Source organism: Bufo bufo, chromosome 1 (genome assembly GCF_905171765.1).
Source record: "Bufo bufo chromosome 1, aBufBuf1.1, whole genome shotgun sequence".
Taxonomy (NCBI): domain Eukaryota; kingdom Metazoa; phylum Chordata; class Amphibia; order Anura; family Bufonidae; genus Bufo; species Bufo bufo.
In genome coordinates, this window is record NC_053389.1 from 275,599,345 (window position 1) to 275,617,355 (window position 18,011).

The 18,011-nt window shown below is 42.4% G+C and overlaps 1 protein-coding gene across 1 annotated transcript in view; it reads right to left on the reverse strand.

Moving 5' to 3' along the window:
• POLR3B (RNA polymerase III subunit B) overlaps positions 1–18,011 on the reverse strand; it is a 147,147-nt gene that overhangs the window by 13,982 nt on the left and 115,154 nt on the right. The window contains exons 24-26 of the mRNA XM_040439604.1: positions 8,872–8,975; positions 5,302–5,468; positions 4,406–4,519 (exon numbers count right to left, since the gene is read on the reverse strand). Of these exons, the coding sequence (XP_040295538.1) occupies positions 4,406–4,519; positions 5,302–5,468; positions 8,872–8,975 (385 nt within the window). The remainder of the gene's footprint in view (positions 1–4,405; positions 4,520–5,301; positions 5,469–8,871; positions 8,976–18,011) is intronic.

The window sequence follows — 18,011 nt, forward strand, 5'->3', positions numbered from 1 at the left end:
TTTTTTTATATATACAAAGTGTTTGCCAAAGTATATGAACACCGCCACCTCCTCAGCTCATATGCCTCGGCAAACGTATCTTTTACTGCAGAGGAGAAATCTCGTCTTGCAGCGCCGCATACACCGACTTGCGTGTAATCTGACAGCAGCGCAATGCTTCTGTCCGAATGCACATCAGTGCTGCAGCTAGTCGATCGGTTGGTCCACCTGAAAGGTAAAAAAAACAAAACAAAAAAGAAAAAACCAGGCCGCAAAGCAATAACTTTATTAACTGTTGAACAGAACATAGAAACTTTTTTTAAACTTTTTTAACTGAACATTTAACTTTTTTACTTACCGGTATTTTTTTTTTTGTTTAGTTTTTTTTACCTTTTATAGAACAAACCTCTCCTTCCCCATGGGACAATGTGCAAAGCGCAAATCGCCCAAAGATGTGGCGAAGTACATTATGCACTTTATCCCAGGTGAAAGGAGAGGTTTGCAGCAGCTGTGAGTGAATGGGCCCTAATAGCCCTGTGTGCCTGTCCTGGTGAGATGTGATCCCTATGCTAAGTGTACCTGTGTGTGGTACTTCCGGAAACACTCTCCATAGCATAGGGCAGGGTGGTCAGCACAGTCAGGACAGAAATAGCGGGTGTCACGCCTTATTCCACTCCTGCTACAGACACGACATCTTTTTCGGGGTGACTGTTGGGTTGAGGTACCAGGAACGACACTGGGGAAATGTCGCTCGTGTAGACGGCTAACTACACTGGTGGATGGGGCCACGGAACCTCCTGGGTAAAGGAGGTTCTCGATGATCTCTTCCTGGAATTTGAGGAAGGATCCTGTTCTCCCAGCCTTACTGTAGAGAACAAAACTATTGTAGAGCGCCAATTGAATTAAATATACAGACACCTTCTTATACCAGCGTCTGGTTCTGCGGGAAACTAAATACGGAGACAACATCTGGTCATTGAAGTCCACCCCTCCCATGAGCGCATTATAGTCGTGGACACAGAGGGGCTTTTCAATGACACGGGTTGCTCGCTCAATTTGGATTGTCGTGTCTGCGTGAATGGAGGAGAGCATGTAAACGTCACGCTTGTCTCTCCATTTCACCGCGAGCAGTTCTTCGTTACACAAGGCAGCCCTCTGCCCCCTTGCAAGACGGGTGGTTACAAGCCGTTGGGGGAAGCCCACGCGACTAGTTCGCATGGTGCCACAGGCGCAAATCCGTTCTAGAAACAAATGCCTAAAGAGGGCCACACTTGTGTAGAAATTGTCCACATAAAGATGGTACCCCTTGCCGAATAAGGGTGACACCAAGTCCCAGACTGTCTTCCCACTGCTCCCCAGGTAGTCAGGGCAACCGACCGGCTCCAGGGTCTGATCTTTTCCCTCATAGATCCGAAATTTGTGGGTATAGCCTGTGGCCCTTTCACAGAGCTTATACAATTTGACCCCATACCGGGCACGCTTGCTTGGGATGTATTGTTTGAAGCCAAGGCGCCCGGTAAAATGTATTAGGGACTCGTCTACGCAGATGTTTTGCTCAGGGGTATACAAATCTGCAAATTTCAGGTTGAAATGGTCTATGAGGGGCCGAATTTTGTGGAGCCGGTCAAAAGCAGGGTGGCCTCTGGGACGGGAGGTGGTATTGTCACTAAAATGCAGAAAACGTAGGATGGTCTCAAATCGTGTCCTGGACATAGCAGCAGAGAACATGGGCATGTGATGAATTGGGTGCGTTGACCAATATGACCGCAATTCATGCTTTTTTGTCAGGCCCATGTTGAGGAGAAGGCCCAAAAAAATTTTAAGCTCGGAAACTTGGACTGGTTTCCACCGGAAAGGCTGGGCATAATAGCTTCCCGGGTTAGCGGTTATAAATTGTGTGGCATACTGGTTGGTCTCTGCCACGACTAAGTCCAAGAGCTCCGCAGTCAAGAACAGCTCAAAAAATCCCAGGGCCGAACCGATTTGAGCCGTCTCAACCCGAACTCCAGACTGGGCGGTGAAAGGGGGAACTACTGGTGCGGCTGAAGTTGGTGACTGCCAATCAGGATTTGCCAGCACCTCAGGGACTCTAGGGGCTCTACGGGCCCGTCTTTGCGGTGGCTGCGACGGGGTAACTATTGCACGTGCCACCGTACCAGCTTCAACTGCCCTTCTGGTGCTCGCTACTTCACCAGGTTGTACGGCAGTGCTGGTACTAGGTCCAGGAAGGGCTGCGCTGCTGGTGTATGCCTCACCACGTGATCCGGCAGCGACAGCCCCACTCTGCTGCTCTTGAAGCGGATCCTGCGTAACCTGTGGTCTAGCGACATGGGGCCGGGTACGCCTGGTGCTGCCAGGGACCTCCACCTCCTCGTCCGAACTTTGGGTCAGAGAGCCACTGCTTTCCACAGGTTCATATTCTGACCCGCTAGATTCGTCAGATGAGGGTTCCCACTCCTCATCCGACTGGGTCAGAATCCTGTAGGCCTCTTCAGAAGAATACCCCCTGTTTGACATTTTGGACTACTAAATTTAGGGGTATTCCCTGAGACTACCCAAGAAAAAAAGCAAACCTGTCTTACAAAGGGGAGGCTAGCGAAGTACCGGAGGCTGCTGCGGTTGATAAAAAATATCAAAACTGATTTTTTTATCGCCGCAGTGCGTGTAAAATGAATGTGCAGTGATCAAAAAATAATAATTTTTTGTCACTGCGGTGGGGCGGGCGTGGGTGAACGCACGTGTGGGCGACCGATCAGGCCTGATCGGGCAAACACTGCGTTTTGGGTGGAGGGCGAGCTAAGGTGACACTAATACTATTATAGATCTGACCGTGATCAGTTTTGATCACTTACAGATACTATAAAAGTACAAATGCTGATTAGCGATACGCTAAACAGCGAATAAAAGTGACTGCGGTGCGGTGGGGTGGGCGCTAACTGACGCTAACTACCTAACCAAGGGGCCTAAACTATCCCTAAAACCTAACAGCCAATACCAGTGAAAAAAAAAAAGTGACGGTTTACACTGATCACTTTTTTTCCTTTCACTAGTGATTGACAGGGGCGATCAAAGGGGTGATCAAAGGGTTAATTGGGGTGCAGGTGGGTGATCTGGGGCTAAGGTGTAGTGTTTGGTGTACTCACAGTTCAGTCTGCTCCTGTGCTGGATCCAACCGACGAAAAGGACCAGCACAGGAGCAGACAAGCCATATAACAGATCATATTTACTAATATGATCTGTTATATGACTTTGGATTGGATTTTTTGAAAATCGCCAGCCTGCCAGCCAATGATCGTTGCTGGCAGGCTGGTGACGAACTTGTTCTTTGAATTTTGCCGGCCCGCGATGCGCATGCGCGGGCCGGCTTGGAGCGAAATCTCGCGTCTCGCGAGATGACGCGTATATGCGTGACTCTGCGCAGCGCTGCCACCTCCGGAACGCAATCCTGCGTTAGGCGGTCCGGAGGTGGTTAAGGAAGTGAGTGAGCGGCGGGGCCGCATTTGCATGACACCGGCCCCTCCTCCCTCCCACAGGTTTAGCTCCGGTATATTAGGGCATCTGTGGATGCCACTATTATTGGGTGGGGGATATGTGGATGGCACAGTTATGGGGTGGGGGATCTGTGGGTCACACATATATAGCAGTGCCATCCACAGATCCCCCTCCATAACAGTGCCATCCACAAATCACCCCCCCATAACAGTGCCACCCACAGATCCCCCCCCTTAACAGTGCCATCCACAGATAACCCATAGTAGTGTCATGCACAGACCACCATTAGTTCACAACCCACCAAAAGCACACCTTTTGGTTAAAAATATATTTTTTTCTTATTTTCCTCCTCAAAAACCTAGGTGCGTCTTATGGGCCGGTGCGTCTTATAGGGCGAAAAATACGGTATACACAATTGGGGTCTACATAACTGCACTGACCTGTAGAATAAAGGCAATATGTCATTTTTAATGCACAGGGAACACAGTAAAAAACAAAACAAAAAAAAAAAACCCTAAAGACCATAGTGGAATTGTGTCTATATCAATTTTCTAATTTTAGTTTTTCAGTTTCACAGTACATTATGCAGAATTTTAAATGGTGCCACTTAAAAACACAGCTCATCCGGCAACAAAACATGCCCTGACACAGCTTTGTTAACAGAAAAATAAAACGTTAGGGTTTTTGGAAAAGAGAAGGAAAAAATGAAAAAAATTGATTAAATAAATATGCACCAAAGTTTTAGGACATGGTGCCAAAAAAAAAAAAGATAGACCCTTACTGCTAACATTGCTGCTACAACAGCAGGTCACAGGGGACCAACAAGGGAGACTATCGCAGTTAGCAGGAGAGCACCTAAAGACTAGCTAGGTGTCCAAACTGGACAACACAGAAAAACATTAACTTGCAAAGAGATTTTTCACAGTGAGGTTACCTTGTGAGAACGGCTCTGGGTCCTCTTGCTCGGGCATGCATTTTATCCAGCACCATGTGCTTCAACTTCTGGTAGTACACAGGGCCAAAGTAAATGTAGGCCTCCAGAGGTTCTCTATGAGGGAGGACAAATACAGACAACAGAGTTTTTGTTACAACTCAGAAATTGCCCCTCTAACGAAATACAGTCAGACTCCATTTCGCTATCATATTGCAAGAAAGCTACATGGTCAACTTCTTTTTAATGCTTGTACAGACACACAGCCGCAGGTCTGCTCACAGTGAAATCATACTGTGACATTATAATTTGTAATGTGGTTTAGGCCAATCCAACGGTGCCCAGCAACATGATGGAAAACCCCATTGGGTTGAAGAGCTATTGCTTGCTGAAATACCTTCCAGAGGTTCAGGTCTGCCTCTTTTCCCCAGAAACAGTGCCACTCTTGTCCATGAGTGGTGTCCTGTAAACCGAGGTGTAGCTAAAGACTCATGGGCCCTGGTGCCCTCAGTGCTTTGTGGCAAGTGGCAGGGGAGCACATAGCCTTTGTGCTGCCTGAGGCACCCCTTTCCCATGCCAAATTCTTGACCTAACCCCTTCCCTCCAGCCAGAGGTGTAACTTGAAGATTCTGGGACCCAGTACAAAATCTATGAAAGAGCCATCACAGCATGCATTTTCTATAATACTGGTGTCTTCTTATGCGGCACAAGGGTGTTTGGGCCTCCTTAGGCGACTGCTACCTCTGCACCCCCTATACCTATAGCTACGCCCTTGCCTGTATAGCAGCTCGGTTCAATTTAAGTGAATGGGGCTTAGCCACCATAACAGAGTTCTTCAAGTTCCTGCCACCATAGAAGGTTAAAGGTCACTTCAGAAAGGCATTATTGCAGGTCCTTACCCAGTTATGCCAGATGTTACATAATCTTTCCCCAGATAATTATAACCATATCGAATGAGGTCCTCACACACATCCTTTACTTTGCTGCCCCCAAAGGCTGTCCCATAGTGAAACCTTCCATCCAGGACCCCTGCTTTTCCAGCCAAGAGTTCGATTAGCTTCCCAACCTGCAGAGAGACAAGCACGGAAACATTTTTGGGAATTAAATAGAATTCTACGTGGTAGAAGGTGTGTCCACCTATGTCTTACCATAATTCATCTTACTGCTACAATACATTTGGGGAAAAAAGCAGCAAATATCCTTTACAGCACTTATGCAGAGGTCTATTTCCATAGCTAAACCACTCAATCCTTTTTAATGGGGTTCTGCCATGAAAAATAGTCTACATTTCTACAAACCAGCACCTGGATCTAAATACTTTTGTAATTGCATATAATTAATAAATTTTGTATAGCCAGTGAGCTATTCAATAAAATATATCGAAATTGCCCCGCCTGCAGTTTGTTCTTTTCTTTATTTCTTGTCCACCTCACTGAGGTGGTCGCACGCACTCAGTTTAAATCTTCAACTGTCACGCGCCATAGCTTCTATTAGAAGCTGTGTCATGTAAAGGGAAAGAACTGTAGCAGGGAGGACAACCCCCCTGAGAATGAACACGCCCCCCGAGCTGCCAGCCAGAAATAAATCTAGCGGAACAATTGGAGAAATGAATGGGGAGATCTCTGGATCCATGTGAGGTACAGGGCTGGTTTTAGCTTTGTTAGAAAGAGATTGTCACGTACTATCGGATGTCTTTTTACGTCAGTCATGGCATAACCCCCTTTAAGGCGTGACATGCAGTGGTTATGGCTACACACATGATTTGCTTGCAGTCTGTTACCAAGGACACATAGGGCTGCAGAAAACAGTATGAGATATTGAAGATAATTTACAATGTTTATTCCTTTATTTTAGGTGAACTGATATAAAAATCCGTCAGGACAGTCTGAGGTTTAGCTGACAGATGCCGCTGTTTCGGTATATGCAGATGCACCAACTACTTTTTTATTAGGGCATTTTATAGGTATCTTAAACTGTTTAGGGTTAACAGCACTGCCTTGTAGTAACTGCACTAAATGACAGTGTTTCAACCTGACAGTTATCTCATAATAATTGCGATCTGGAGACCACCGCAATCTTATAGACCGTGACAAATAACATTGCTCTGGATTACTACTCATCCTTCTTACAGTCGTCCCCTGACCACAATGTTACAAGCAGCTGGAGGTTTATTAGTTTCACGTTCATATAAACACCATTAACAGGATTCTCCCCTTTTAGACACAGATCGTCCCAACAAGCAGCCTCCTCTTGGAATGTGCCCACTGCCTGTCAGACTGGCAAACCATTCCTGAATTAGTATTAGTACTGCGTGTCCTTTTAGATCAGTAATGCTCGGAACACAAGCGTCGCCTGCAAACAGGCGTCCTAGGTTGACATCTACACAATGAGTATCTATTTCCCATGTTTGTGTAGGTTTCTAAAAGGCTAGGGTCATTAGGCTAGCTTTAGGCTGGATCATTCATATCAGATCAGTGGGGTTCTAACATCTAACAAACTCACCGATCAGCTGCTCGCAGAAGGCACCACAACTGACACAAGAAGGAGCTGGAAGTAGGCAAAGCCAGGTTGGTGCAGCTCAGCTCCCATTTAAGTGTTAGGGTACTTTCACAATTGCGGCAGAGGAATACGGCAGGCAGTTCTGGCGACGGATCCGGCAAAACGTATGCAAACCGATGATGGCATTTGTCAGACAGATCCGGATGCGGATCCGTCTGACAAATGCATCAAAGTGGCTTATGCTGAATGATAAACTTAGTGCATGGGTAGACACTTTTGTCTAACTTTTTACTACCTATTGGTTGGATTTCTGTGTGGCAAAATTTTGGTGCATGGTGCTGTTAAAATTGGAAAAACCCTCCCACTTTTTTTACTGTCGATTTTTAAATGTGTGTCTGCAGTAAATCTTGTTGGCCCACAACTCAGGGGACACTATAGCATTTTAACCGCTTAGTAAAATAACATTTTCCCCCCTTTGTGTTCTAGCGGTCACAACTTGAATTTTTTTTCTTCTAGATTTTTATTTTTGCGAGATTAGTTGTAGGTTTTTTTAGGAATCATTTTAGGGTATATATAGTGTATGAAATAAAACAATTATTCCCGACCCGGGGGAAATAAAACAATTATTCCCGACCCGGGGGAAATAAAACAATTATTCCCGACTTTATTTCTAACAGTGATGGGTCCTATGTTGCTTGGAGTAATGCTGTCATTTTGGTCTTTTATGAAAGCCTGGAATACCAGCTTTCAAAGACCAGTTGCAGGCTTCTAGCTGCTACCATCCAGGAGATATAGGCAGCTAAAGCAGCCCTTCCCCTCCATTTTCTGCCCGAGCCGAGCTCGGGCAGAACAGTAAGGGCTCTTTCACACGAGTGGATGCCGTGCGGGTAATCCGCTGCGTGAAATAGAGCAAAGCCCCGTTCTGGACAGCAGAGACACGGAGCACTAACATGATTGATAATGCTCTTTGCCTCTCTGTGACCTTTTAACTACAAAATCACAGTGAGAAAGTGGTCACCATGATTCTGTAGTAAAAAGATCACAGAGAGGCAAAGAGCATTATCAATCATGTTTATGCTCCGTGTCTCTGCTGTCCGGAACAGGGCTTGGCTCTCTTTCACGCAGAGGATTACCCTCACGGCATCCGCTCGTGTGAAAGAGCCCTAAGGCTACGTCTACACGACGACATTTGTCGCGCAATATTTTGTTGCACTAATGTCGCGCGACAATTTTTATAATGGCAGTCTATGGTGTCGCACTGCAACATGCTGCGACTGTGACGCAACAGTGGCAGAAAATCCATTCGAGATGGATTTTTCTGCGACTGTTGCGTCGCAGTCGCAGCATGTTGCAGTGCGACACCATAGACTGCCATTATAAAAATTGTCTCGCGACATTCGTGCAACAAAATGTTGCGCTACAAATGTTGCAGTGTAGTTGTGCCCCATCTGTCGCGCGACAAATTTCGTCGTGTAGACGTAGCCTTAAGTACTTTTTCCACAGCCCGAGCTGGACTCTGTGGTTAAACCACACCCCTTTCTCACCAAAGCTTTATTCACACAGTCAGTGTTTTGTCAGCGATTTACATCAGTTATTGTAAGCCAAAACTAGGTGCGGGTCTACATACAGAACTGGTGCAGATTTTTCCCTTATACCTCATCTCTGTGTAGCCGCCACTTCTAGTTTTGGTTTACAATCACTGATGGAAATCACTGGCAAAAATCCCGTGAACCACACCCCTTTGTTGGGGGCGAGGTGCAAAACACAAGCACCAGTTTTTTTTGGCTCAAATTAGGACAGAATAGTGGTGCAACTGCCTGATATAACTGCTACTCACCGCATCAACGTATAAAAAAATCTAATATAGCTAACCTCTTCCAACAATTTTTGATTATTTCATTAAAAAACTCAGGAAAAAAATTCCACTGTGCAAATCTGTTTTACATTAAAAAACAAACAGTAACACCAACCGTCATACGAGATGGGAAGCCATGAGGATTCATGATAATATCAGGGCAGATCCCTGTATCACAAAATGGCATATCTTCTTGTTGCACTATTAAACCACATACACCTGAAGGGGAAAAATAAAGAGATAAAAGGAATAAAAAAGTGAATCTGTGGAACTTCTTTTCATTAACAAAGCTATTCCAAAACAATTTTCAACTTTTTTTTAACCAAATTTCTCTCTCTCTGTTTACCCAAGACTTATTTTTAAAGAAGCACTTACACAAAATGTTTTATTTTCTGACCTGTTCGAAGAGTACTGTACATGATGTAACTTTCTTACCGGTGACTATATTTGTGAGTTATAATCTCCCTTCTGATACTCAGCTGTGTCATGTGATCAACACACTGACTTTCCAAATAACACAGCATCTTATGTGTGGACAGGAAGACAGCTGCTCTATGTATTCCTATGGGAGCCTCAATGTTAGGTCTCATAAAAAAGAATACAGAAGTAACTGGCTCCGAGTGCTGGTCACAGAGCTAAAGATAAGAAGGGAGGTTATAACTCAGATACAGTCACCAATAAGATTACCTTCACTGCAGTTTAAATCATGGACCCTTCTAACAGGTCAGAGAATAAAAAATTTGTGGGAGTACTACATTTTTGTAACATTGTGTTAACACATATTAGGGGAAAAAAATATAAATTCACTATTCTTTTTTGCATTTACTTTTGAAATAGTAAGGGTATTTCCGGGTTTTTTTCTGTGCTAATTATTTTTTTAAAATATACTGATGTGTAATCTCCTTAAGGATTCGTCATGGTATTCAGACACATTTTTAATGCAGTATTGATGTGGTTTTTCATCCAGCTGATTTCAATGGAAACTCTGGACGTGGGTTCCGAATGGGACACAAATGGACACGTTAATTTTTTGTCTGTGATCCGGTTTTTAAAAGGGAATCTGTCCGCTCAGAAACACTCCCCAAACTATAGTACCATGTACGCACAGTCCGAATATGTAATTTCCATCTTCATGCTCACTTGTATTCCAACACTGTGCTCCCACAAACCAGCAGTAAAACGCATTGAGAAGCATCACTTATACTATACACTGCTTACTCTAGTTTGGGGATGTTTTATTGCTGACAGATTGCTTTTAAAACCACAAGCGAAAAAAACACTATATGAATTAACATTCGTTTTCCCCACTTAATTCAATGGAAATAAATTGCAAGCGCTTTCGGCATGTGTTTTGGGCGTGGAATCCGCACCAAAATCTACTTCAAAGAAACTACCCTAATATGATTTTAATTAAACACAATGCTACAAAATTTCTAAATTATAAAGCTACAAAAAACTAAACAAAAAACATAAAATCACTGTATTTCTCAAAATGTTACGGCTCTACAGTAAACTCGGCTCAAAAGTATCTCACAGGGCTCAATCCACCAGAAGGATTTTGGAATTCATCAGGCTGGTATATATTGGTACACCTCTTTTGCTGTATAGAATAGAACAGTAGACGACTACTTGATTCTATGCAGAGGTATCCAATAAGAAAACATAATATCTAATGAGAGGCTATAGGCAACATATGGATCTATCTGTACATCTATACAGTTGCATGAGTCAGATCCTTCAGTCAGAGCTATATAAAAACAGGATCTGGACAGATCCCGAAATGCATGAGTGGTCATTCTCTGTAACAGGACCACATTTTACAGGACATTTCACAGGTCTACTGAACCAAACACTATGGTCATCTTTGTATGAGTTCAGTAGAACCTCAAGGGGATCGGATGTTTTAGCCATAATATGAACAATATAATGTGGCTGTGTACATGTGTTCACTGTCTGAGATGAACGCCTTTATTTTAAAACTGCCAAAGGGAGCGTATCATCAGAAAAGGACCTATTTCTTAAAGTGGTTGTCCGGGGTTTTACTAAAAGCCTGGACAACCCCTTTAAATAATCTTTTTATGTTAAACATTTTATTTTTGTTTTAATTTTTCCATGTCATTATATATTTACACAATTTTAGATATATTTGTCTTCACACATTCTGTACAGGTAACTTTTCAGTAGCCATCACAGGCAGAATTATAACAAGTATCACCTCTTCATAGATAACACAGGATCCACCATTCACAATAGGCAATATCATAGCTTCTCTATTCCCTCCTGACTTGTGCATAGCTCACAGAACATGCCTAGAAAACTCTCCCACATAAGTAAAGAGGTCCTCTCCTGTCCATAGTGTTTATGGCCCATGTGGTTGCTCTCGGAGAACAGGAAGTCTTGACATATTTTTAGGCCTAATGACCGGTGGTCATTTTCCAATGACGTTCTCATTAAGATTGTCTCAGGAGGTGCACTTAAAACCTCTGCCTGGTTATGCTCTTTTTTTAAAAAAAACAAAAAAAACTGTATGGCCTCAAAAATGTGGAAACACTGACAAGGGGCCTGCTTTTTTAGGACCTTCTTACACTCTCAAGTAAAAACTCCCTCCCACAGCCTCAGAAAAAAAAATCTATTTCCCGGATTGTCCAGATCTTTATATATCAATGTCTTAATCATGGAACCTACAGTGTCTAAAAACTTTATTTTGACTTTTTTTTTTAAAATGCTGCATTGAGTTGCACTGCAACAAATCGAAATAAGCACAGGATATACGGTATATTCACGTACAGTTTCTTTTTTTTAACTTAGGAACTTTTGCTGAAAAAAATTATTAAAGATATCCTTAGAACCACTGCTGCACCATGGTCAGATGGTGCATACTCCCCAATGCTCATCTTAACTTACAAAATATAAAAAGGAGTAGATCCAATTTGTTTGGCAGGCTAATATTAATGATATAAACAGTTTTTACAAAGTCCTACACAACTGCTAACCAGAACCTAAGCTGAAGGTAACATTGAATGCGCCAACCCCTGAGAACCCCTTTTATGTGCCAAGCGGTTCCCATAGCAGACAGTCGCTGTGTTGTTTGTTTTGTGTGAAAGTGAGTGATAAAAGAACCATGAAATCAACACAGAAAAGCAAAACAGCAGAAAGAAGTGGGGACTCTCCATCATAGCGGCTCCTACCCTCTGCTGACTCGTGTAACAATGGGATCTACACATCCATCCGCAGATCTAACACAGCTGTGCATTTCATTAGATCAAGAGGCCGAGTGACACAAGTAAATAATTAACTTATTCTGCTCTGCTGACTGTGCCTGCAAGACCAGTCATAGCTGACAGATTTTAATACAGGAGAACACAAAGGGGCCGTAATGAGCTTAGAATAAGTTATAGTTTGAAAGTAATGAATACTTACATGGCCAATATTAAAATTAAGAGCTTTTAATGCAGAAAACAGAAGATCTGATCAACTGAGTCTCCAAAATGTTTTATTTATAAGATGATGATTGTATAATTATTAGATTTTTTAAAATTTTATATATATACATACATACATTATATATAATATATATATACATACATTATATATATATATATATACACACACTATATATATATATATATATATATATATATATATATATATATATATATATATAGATAGATAGAGAGCGAAAAATATAAATTATATATATATATATATATTAATTTTTTTCACATACTTTAGTTTTCAATGACTATTTTACTAAAATGTACATAATTCAATGAATAAAAAATATTATGCAATTATAATTTATTTTTATTAACATACAAAATGTTTAAAAAAAATCATTTAAAAGGTGATTTAAAAAGTGAAAAAAAAAATATATTTTTTTTAATTTCATTTTATTTTTTAACTTTATAAAAAAATTTATGCTAAATATTTTCAACTTTAAAACTCAAATATATTTTTTTAAAGGTCATTTTTAAATCAAAAAGTAGCAATACTGTTATCAAACTATATCATTTACCTGTGCATTTCAATGCTTTTCTGTAACAGTAATTGAGACACTGTGTAGTGTAAGAAAGAAAAAAAAACTTAATGCCATTGTTTTCAGTAAATATGAAAACAATTCGGCTGTGTATGCCTTTCCCGGTTAAACAGGAGATTGAAATTATATTAGCTTTCCAGGACAATACATTTGTAACATGGCATTCCCAGAAGCCCCGGAAAGGCTCACAGTAATGCATTTGCATAGTGGTAAGCACACAAAGGAACTGATTAATTGAAACCCTCACAATGATCCTGCCCTATTATAAGGCAACCGCAGGAACTTGCAAAACACACGCACTGGAGAAAAAAAAAAATACTGCTGTAACAATGTGTGCTTAGTTGAGAACTGTCAGAGGACACAACTGTAATTTTATTCTGTGCCATAAACTGGGAGTGAGAGCGAGCCAATACCACTGTCTGAACAATGTGCTGGGAGGTCGGTGGGTCACTCAATGAGCTTGGGGAGGGGGATCTAAATATTTGCTTACCTTCAAATGAGCATTTAATGCGGAATTCATAGATGGAACTCGGGACATGGACTAAGACCCTAGAGGATGAAAAGGAGCCTCAGTCGCTGCTATTTCTGGCTGGAACTGGCCAATTAGTTGGTCATTTTAAATGGGTATGTATTTACAGAAGGGGGTGTCTTATTTACGAGGGAACCTGCTTTCATCGCTATTGTGCAAGAGACGGACATTTGTCCAAGGGAAAAACATAAGCGTCCTTGTGCATCTCAAATCTATTATACTCACAGACTGCTTTTCCTTCAGCTTTATGATACAAGTTTTACTGTGATCACATTACAGTCACCTGTAGCCCCTCCAGCCAGAACAAGGCGGCATACTGGGACATCTAGTTGTAGATTGTAGATTGATTTCCGTCTCCTTTACCGTTTTAAAAGCGGCATTCCAGTTTCGGCAAATAACACTTAAAGGGTTTCTGTCACTAGAATTAACCCTCTTAAACTGTCTGATATTAGCGATGTGCTAATGTCAGCAGAATCCAACTCTGCTATTTTTAGGTTTATTGATGCCCCCCTTACTGCACAATTCTTACTTTTATAATAGGCAAATTACCCTCTAGGAGCAGGGGGGCATTGCTCCTGCTCCTGGAGGCTCTGTACTCCCACCTCATTCCACGCCCTGCCGTCCTTGGTTGACAGGCCAGCGTTCGTCTTCTCCTGCCGGCCCTGTGTGCTGGGTAAGTCTCGCGCCTGCGCAGTGCTGTTTAACCAGCACACAGGGCCGGCAGGAGAAGACGAAGGCTGGCCTGTCAATCAAAGGACGGCATGATGTGGATTGAGGTGGGAGAAGAGAGCCTCTAGGAGGCTGAGAAACACGCCCCTGCTCCTAGAGGCTAATTTGCATATTACAAAAGTAAGAATTGTGCAGTAAGGGGGGCATCAATAAACCTAAAAATAGCAGAGTTGGATTCTGCTGACATTAGCACATCGCTAATGTCAGACAGTTTAAGAGGGTTAATTCTGGTGACAGAAATCCTTTAATGAGTGTACAATAAAAAGTTGCACAATTTTCAATTATACCAATTTGCCATGGTTTTCAAAATCTCTGCTTGCTGCCATTTAACAGAAACTTCCACTACTTCCAGTGGATAGTTTTAGTCATGTCATGGACACATAGATATCACATATCTAGGATTGCCACCCAGCTAGTAAGTGACCGGGCTGCTGGACTTAAATACTGGCAGGAAGTTTTAAACCATTGAGGAATTTTTTATTCAAAAAAAAGAATCATTACTCGCCTCATCCCTGCAGCTGCCGTTCCAACACTGCTCCGATTCCAGCTTCACACACAGGAAATGACCTAGACTGCCTGCTCAGCCAATCACTGGATGTGACCCGCCTCCAGTACAAGTCATTTCATGTGTGCTGAGCCTGGGCAAAGTTGGAACAGCAGCAGCATGGGGTAGGTAAGGTATCACTTTTTTTGGGTTTTTATCCCTTCCATGACCATTTTAACACTTACAAAACCCTTGTACACATTGGGGCCAATTAATTAATGATGATTCTTCAACAGTTTTCTGGAGTTGAAAAGTTACAAATTTCTGCACATGGCTCATTCTGTGCAACAATTTGCTTCTTTTCCCCCTTTTATGCCATGCTGGCCACTTTTGAAAGGGGATGGAGCCTACATGGCAGAAGAGATTTTAAATAATTGTATTCATCTTCCTGTGAAAGCCTCACACACAACAGACATTAATCTAAGGTGTATGGGAGTGTGCCGAATCTCCCCCTATAGCAGATGTCACAGAAATAAGGATTGGGTATGTTGGTTCTGAACATGTCTGGTCCTTCACACTAATGGAAGATAAGCCGACCCAAAGTGGTCTGGTGGCAACATATTTTCCTCAAACTATTGAGAACATATGCATGCTCTGAAAAGATCAGGAGGAATCTGAGGTGTATAGTTTCCATAAAAGCGACCTTACTAGAGCCTGGAGAGGGAAGTAACCATCTAGAAACCAGGTGCAATTATTCCCTTCACAACACGAGACCACCAGGGATGCTGGCATTAAGCCCTTGCTGCCCTAGACCACCAGAGATGTTTAAGGTTGTAGCTACTAGCTATGTCGGCATTCACTCCTTTACCATATTCCACCAAAGATGATTCCAAAGAACAGAGAGTAATTAGACAATTTGGGATGTAAGGTAATAAAGTGTTCACATGAAGCCCCTCGCCCGGCTTTTTTTTTTTTTGCAGCCAGTATCATTAGGTAGAAATGTGTCAATCCCATAGGTACCATGTCCAGAGAAAACCAGTAGTATGTAAAGTAGGCCCCCCCCCCAATTCTGATCGGCATTCGGACACAAACTTCTAAGTATATAAGCCCCCCGGGGGCCTCATTTAGCAAATCAAGAATTGGCAACCTATCACAGTAAATCTTCCATTTTAGAGCAGAGAAGACGAAGACACCAACGCTGAGATGTGATTGGCTGCTATGGCTATTTCTGTTAGACATCTTTAATAAATAAGGCTTTTAGAGAACCCCTTGAATGCATCACTACAAGTTCTAGACCTACATTTACTTTGGTACTCTATATTAGATTCAGTAAAACGTGACTATGAGGCTCCCTGATAACGTGATTACATTTTATTACAAAGCAGAAGAAATGGAGAACTGAAACACAATCGAGCACAAAGTATTAGCTGTAAGCAAGCAAGGCTTACAACAAAGTATTACTGCATAAAGAAGGGGGGGGGGGCACTTAAATCAACACCTCAATGGCCTTTGAAAAAGGAGAAATCTACAAACTTTTAGAAAACTCTGTTTCCTAAACACTAAAGATTTCTTTACTCAATATTTCCTCTAACTTGTAGAGCTCAGAGGAAAAAAATAGAAAGGGCTGTTTCTTTGATGTAAAGAAATCAATATATGACTGGTCTTTAAGAACATTTCTCAGTCTGTCATGTGAAAACGGATTAGCACCTCCAACAAAAAGGGTTTACAGATCAGAGGACTAAGCAGTGATGCCAGGGAGCATTAGATGGGTGGGGAGGGCGAGGTGCATGACCAGGATGGCTGCTGGAGAACTTTTAAAAAAAGTTTTTTTCCTGAATGGTTACATGTTGAGAGGGTGGTTGTGTCTTGTTTTTTCCTTGTTACGATGACATTAAGAGGTGTTTGTTTATATGTATGATTGATAGATAAGAGATAGATAAATTATAAGAAATGGAGAGATACAGTAGATGGATAGATACAAATATGATATAGATTAGCTCTTGTCCAGGGGCTCTGTCTGGCAGTGCAGATATTCTAGTAAATGGGACTGAACTGCAATATCAGACAAAGCCTGCGGACAACAGTGGCGCTGCATCCCACACACAAGCTGCATATACACAGGGTATATCCCTGTCCTGATGCCCCAGTTCTCTGTATTCATTCCTTTGTGACATATTCCTACTCGTTGGGCGTCTGGTGCCATCTTTCCTTTTCTTTAGTGAGGTTTTTATCTTTATTCAGGTGTTTCGTAATAAACAGAAACAAAGGCCTTTTTTTTATTGCTTAAGATATCTTGCAGCCTTTGTATCCTGACCATGGACAGTAACGTCAGCGCATTGTATCCAAGGAGCTAAATGTGCAGGACCCGGGGTCAGAACAGCTTAAGAGACAGACAAGAGAGACAAGAGACAGACAGACAGGAGAGACAAGAGAGACAAGAGACAGACAGACAGGAGAGACAAGAGACAGACAGACAGGAGAGACAAGAGACAGACAGACAGGAGAGACAAGAGAGACAAGCAGGAGAGACAAGAGAGACAAGCAGGAGAGACAAGAGACAGACAGAAAGGAGAGACAAGAGAGACAAGCAGGAGAGACAAGAGACAGACAGAAAGGAGAGACAAGAGACAGACAGACAGGAGAGACAAGACAGACAGACAGGAGAGACAAGACAGACAAGAGACAGACAGGAAGGAGAGACAAGAGACAGACAGACAGGAGAGACAAGACAGACAAGAGACAGACAGGAGAGACAAGACAGACAAGAGACAGACAGACAGAAGAGACAAGAGACAGAGACAGGAGAGACAGACAGATAGATAAGAGACAGATAGCTGACATGCTGCCCTGCAGACTGCATTGTATTTTGTGGTAACAGGCTCTCTTTGAAGAGGACCTGTCCCCTCTTCTGACATGTCTGTTTAGTAACTACTTGTATCAAAAAGGTGCTCCAGAATTGGTATTACATAGGGGATGCAAGTCTGTGTTGTGCCATTCCTCTATTATTACTTCTAGAAGTTTATGAGGGCATTTGCAGCAGTCTACAATAAGGCAGCTTTGAATAAAGCAACAGTATGCATACTTGACCTCTGCTCCATCCAAACTCCTCCTTACTGCAGTTTGGTCAGGAGGATAAACTTTGGGGTCCCAATGTTGTAAAACTACAGGAAAAAGCACCGACCTCTCTAGTGGCTGGTACAGTAGGAGTGAGCCTAGGACGGCACTTTTCCCTATAGTGTGCAAGCACGGCCACTGCTGCTGGATTGCAGGGTGGTCATAACCATGGAAACGAGCAATGTATAATGTGATGGAAAAATTAATCAAGCCAGCAGAGGAGGCAATATGGAGAATCACACTACATTAGTAAGTGCCTTGTAGTAACTTTATCTACATAATAAATGCCATTTCCTGAAGTAAGACAACGCCTTTTACAGGCTATTCCCATCTTGGACATTGGGGGCATATCGCTAGGATACG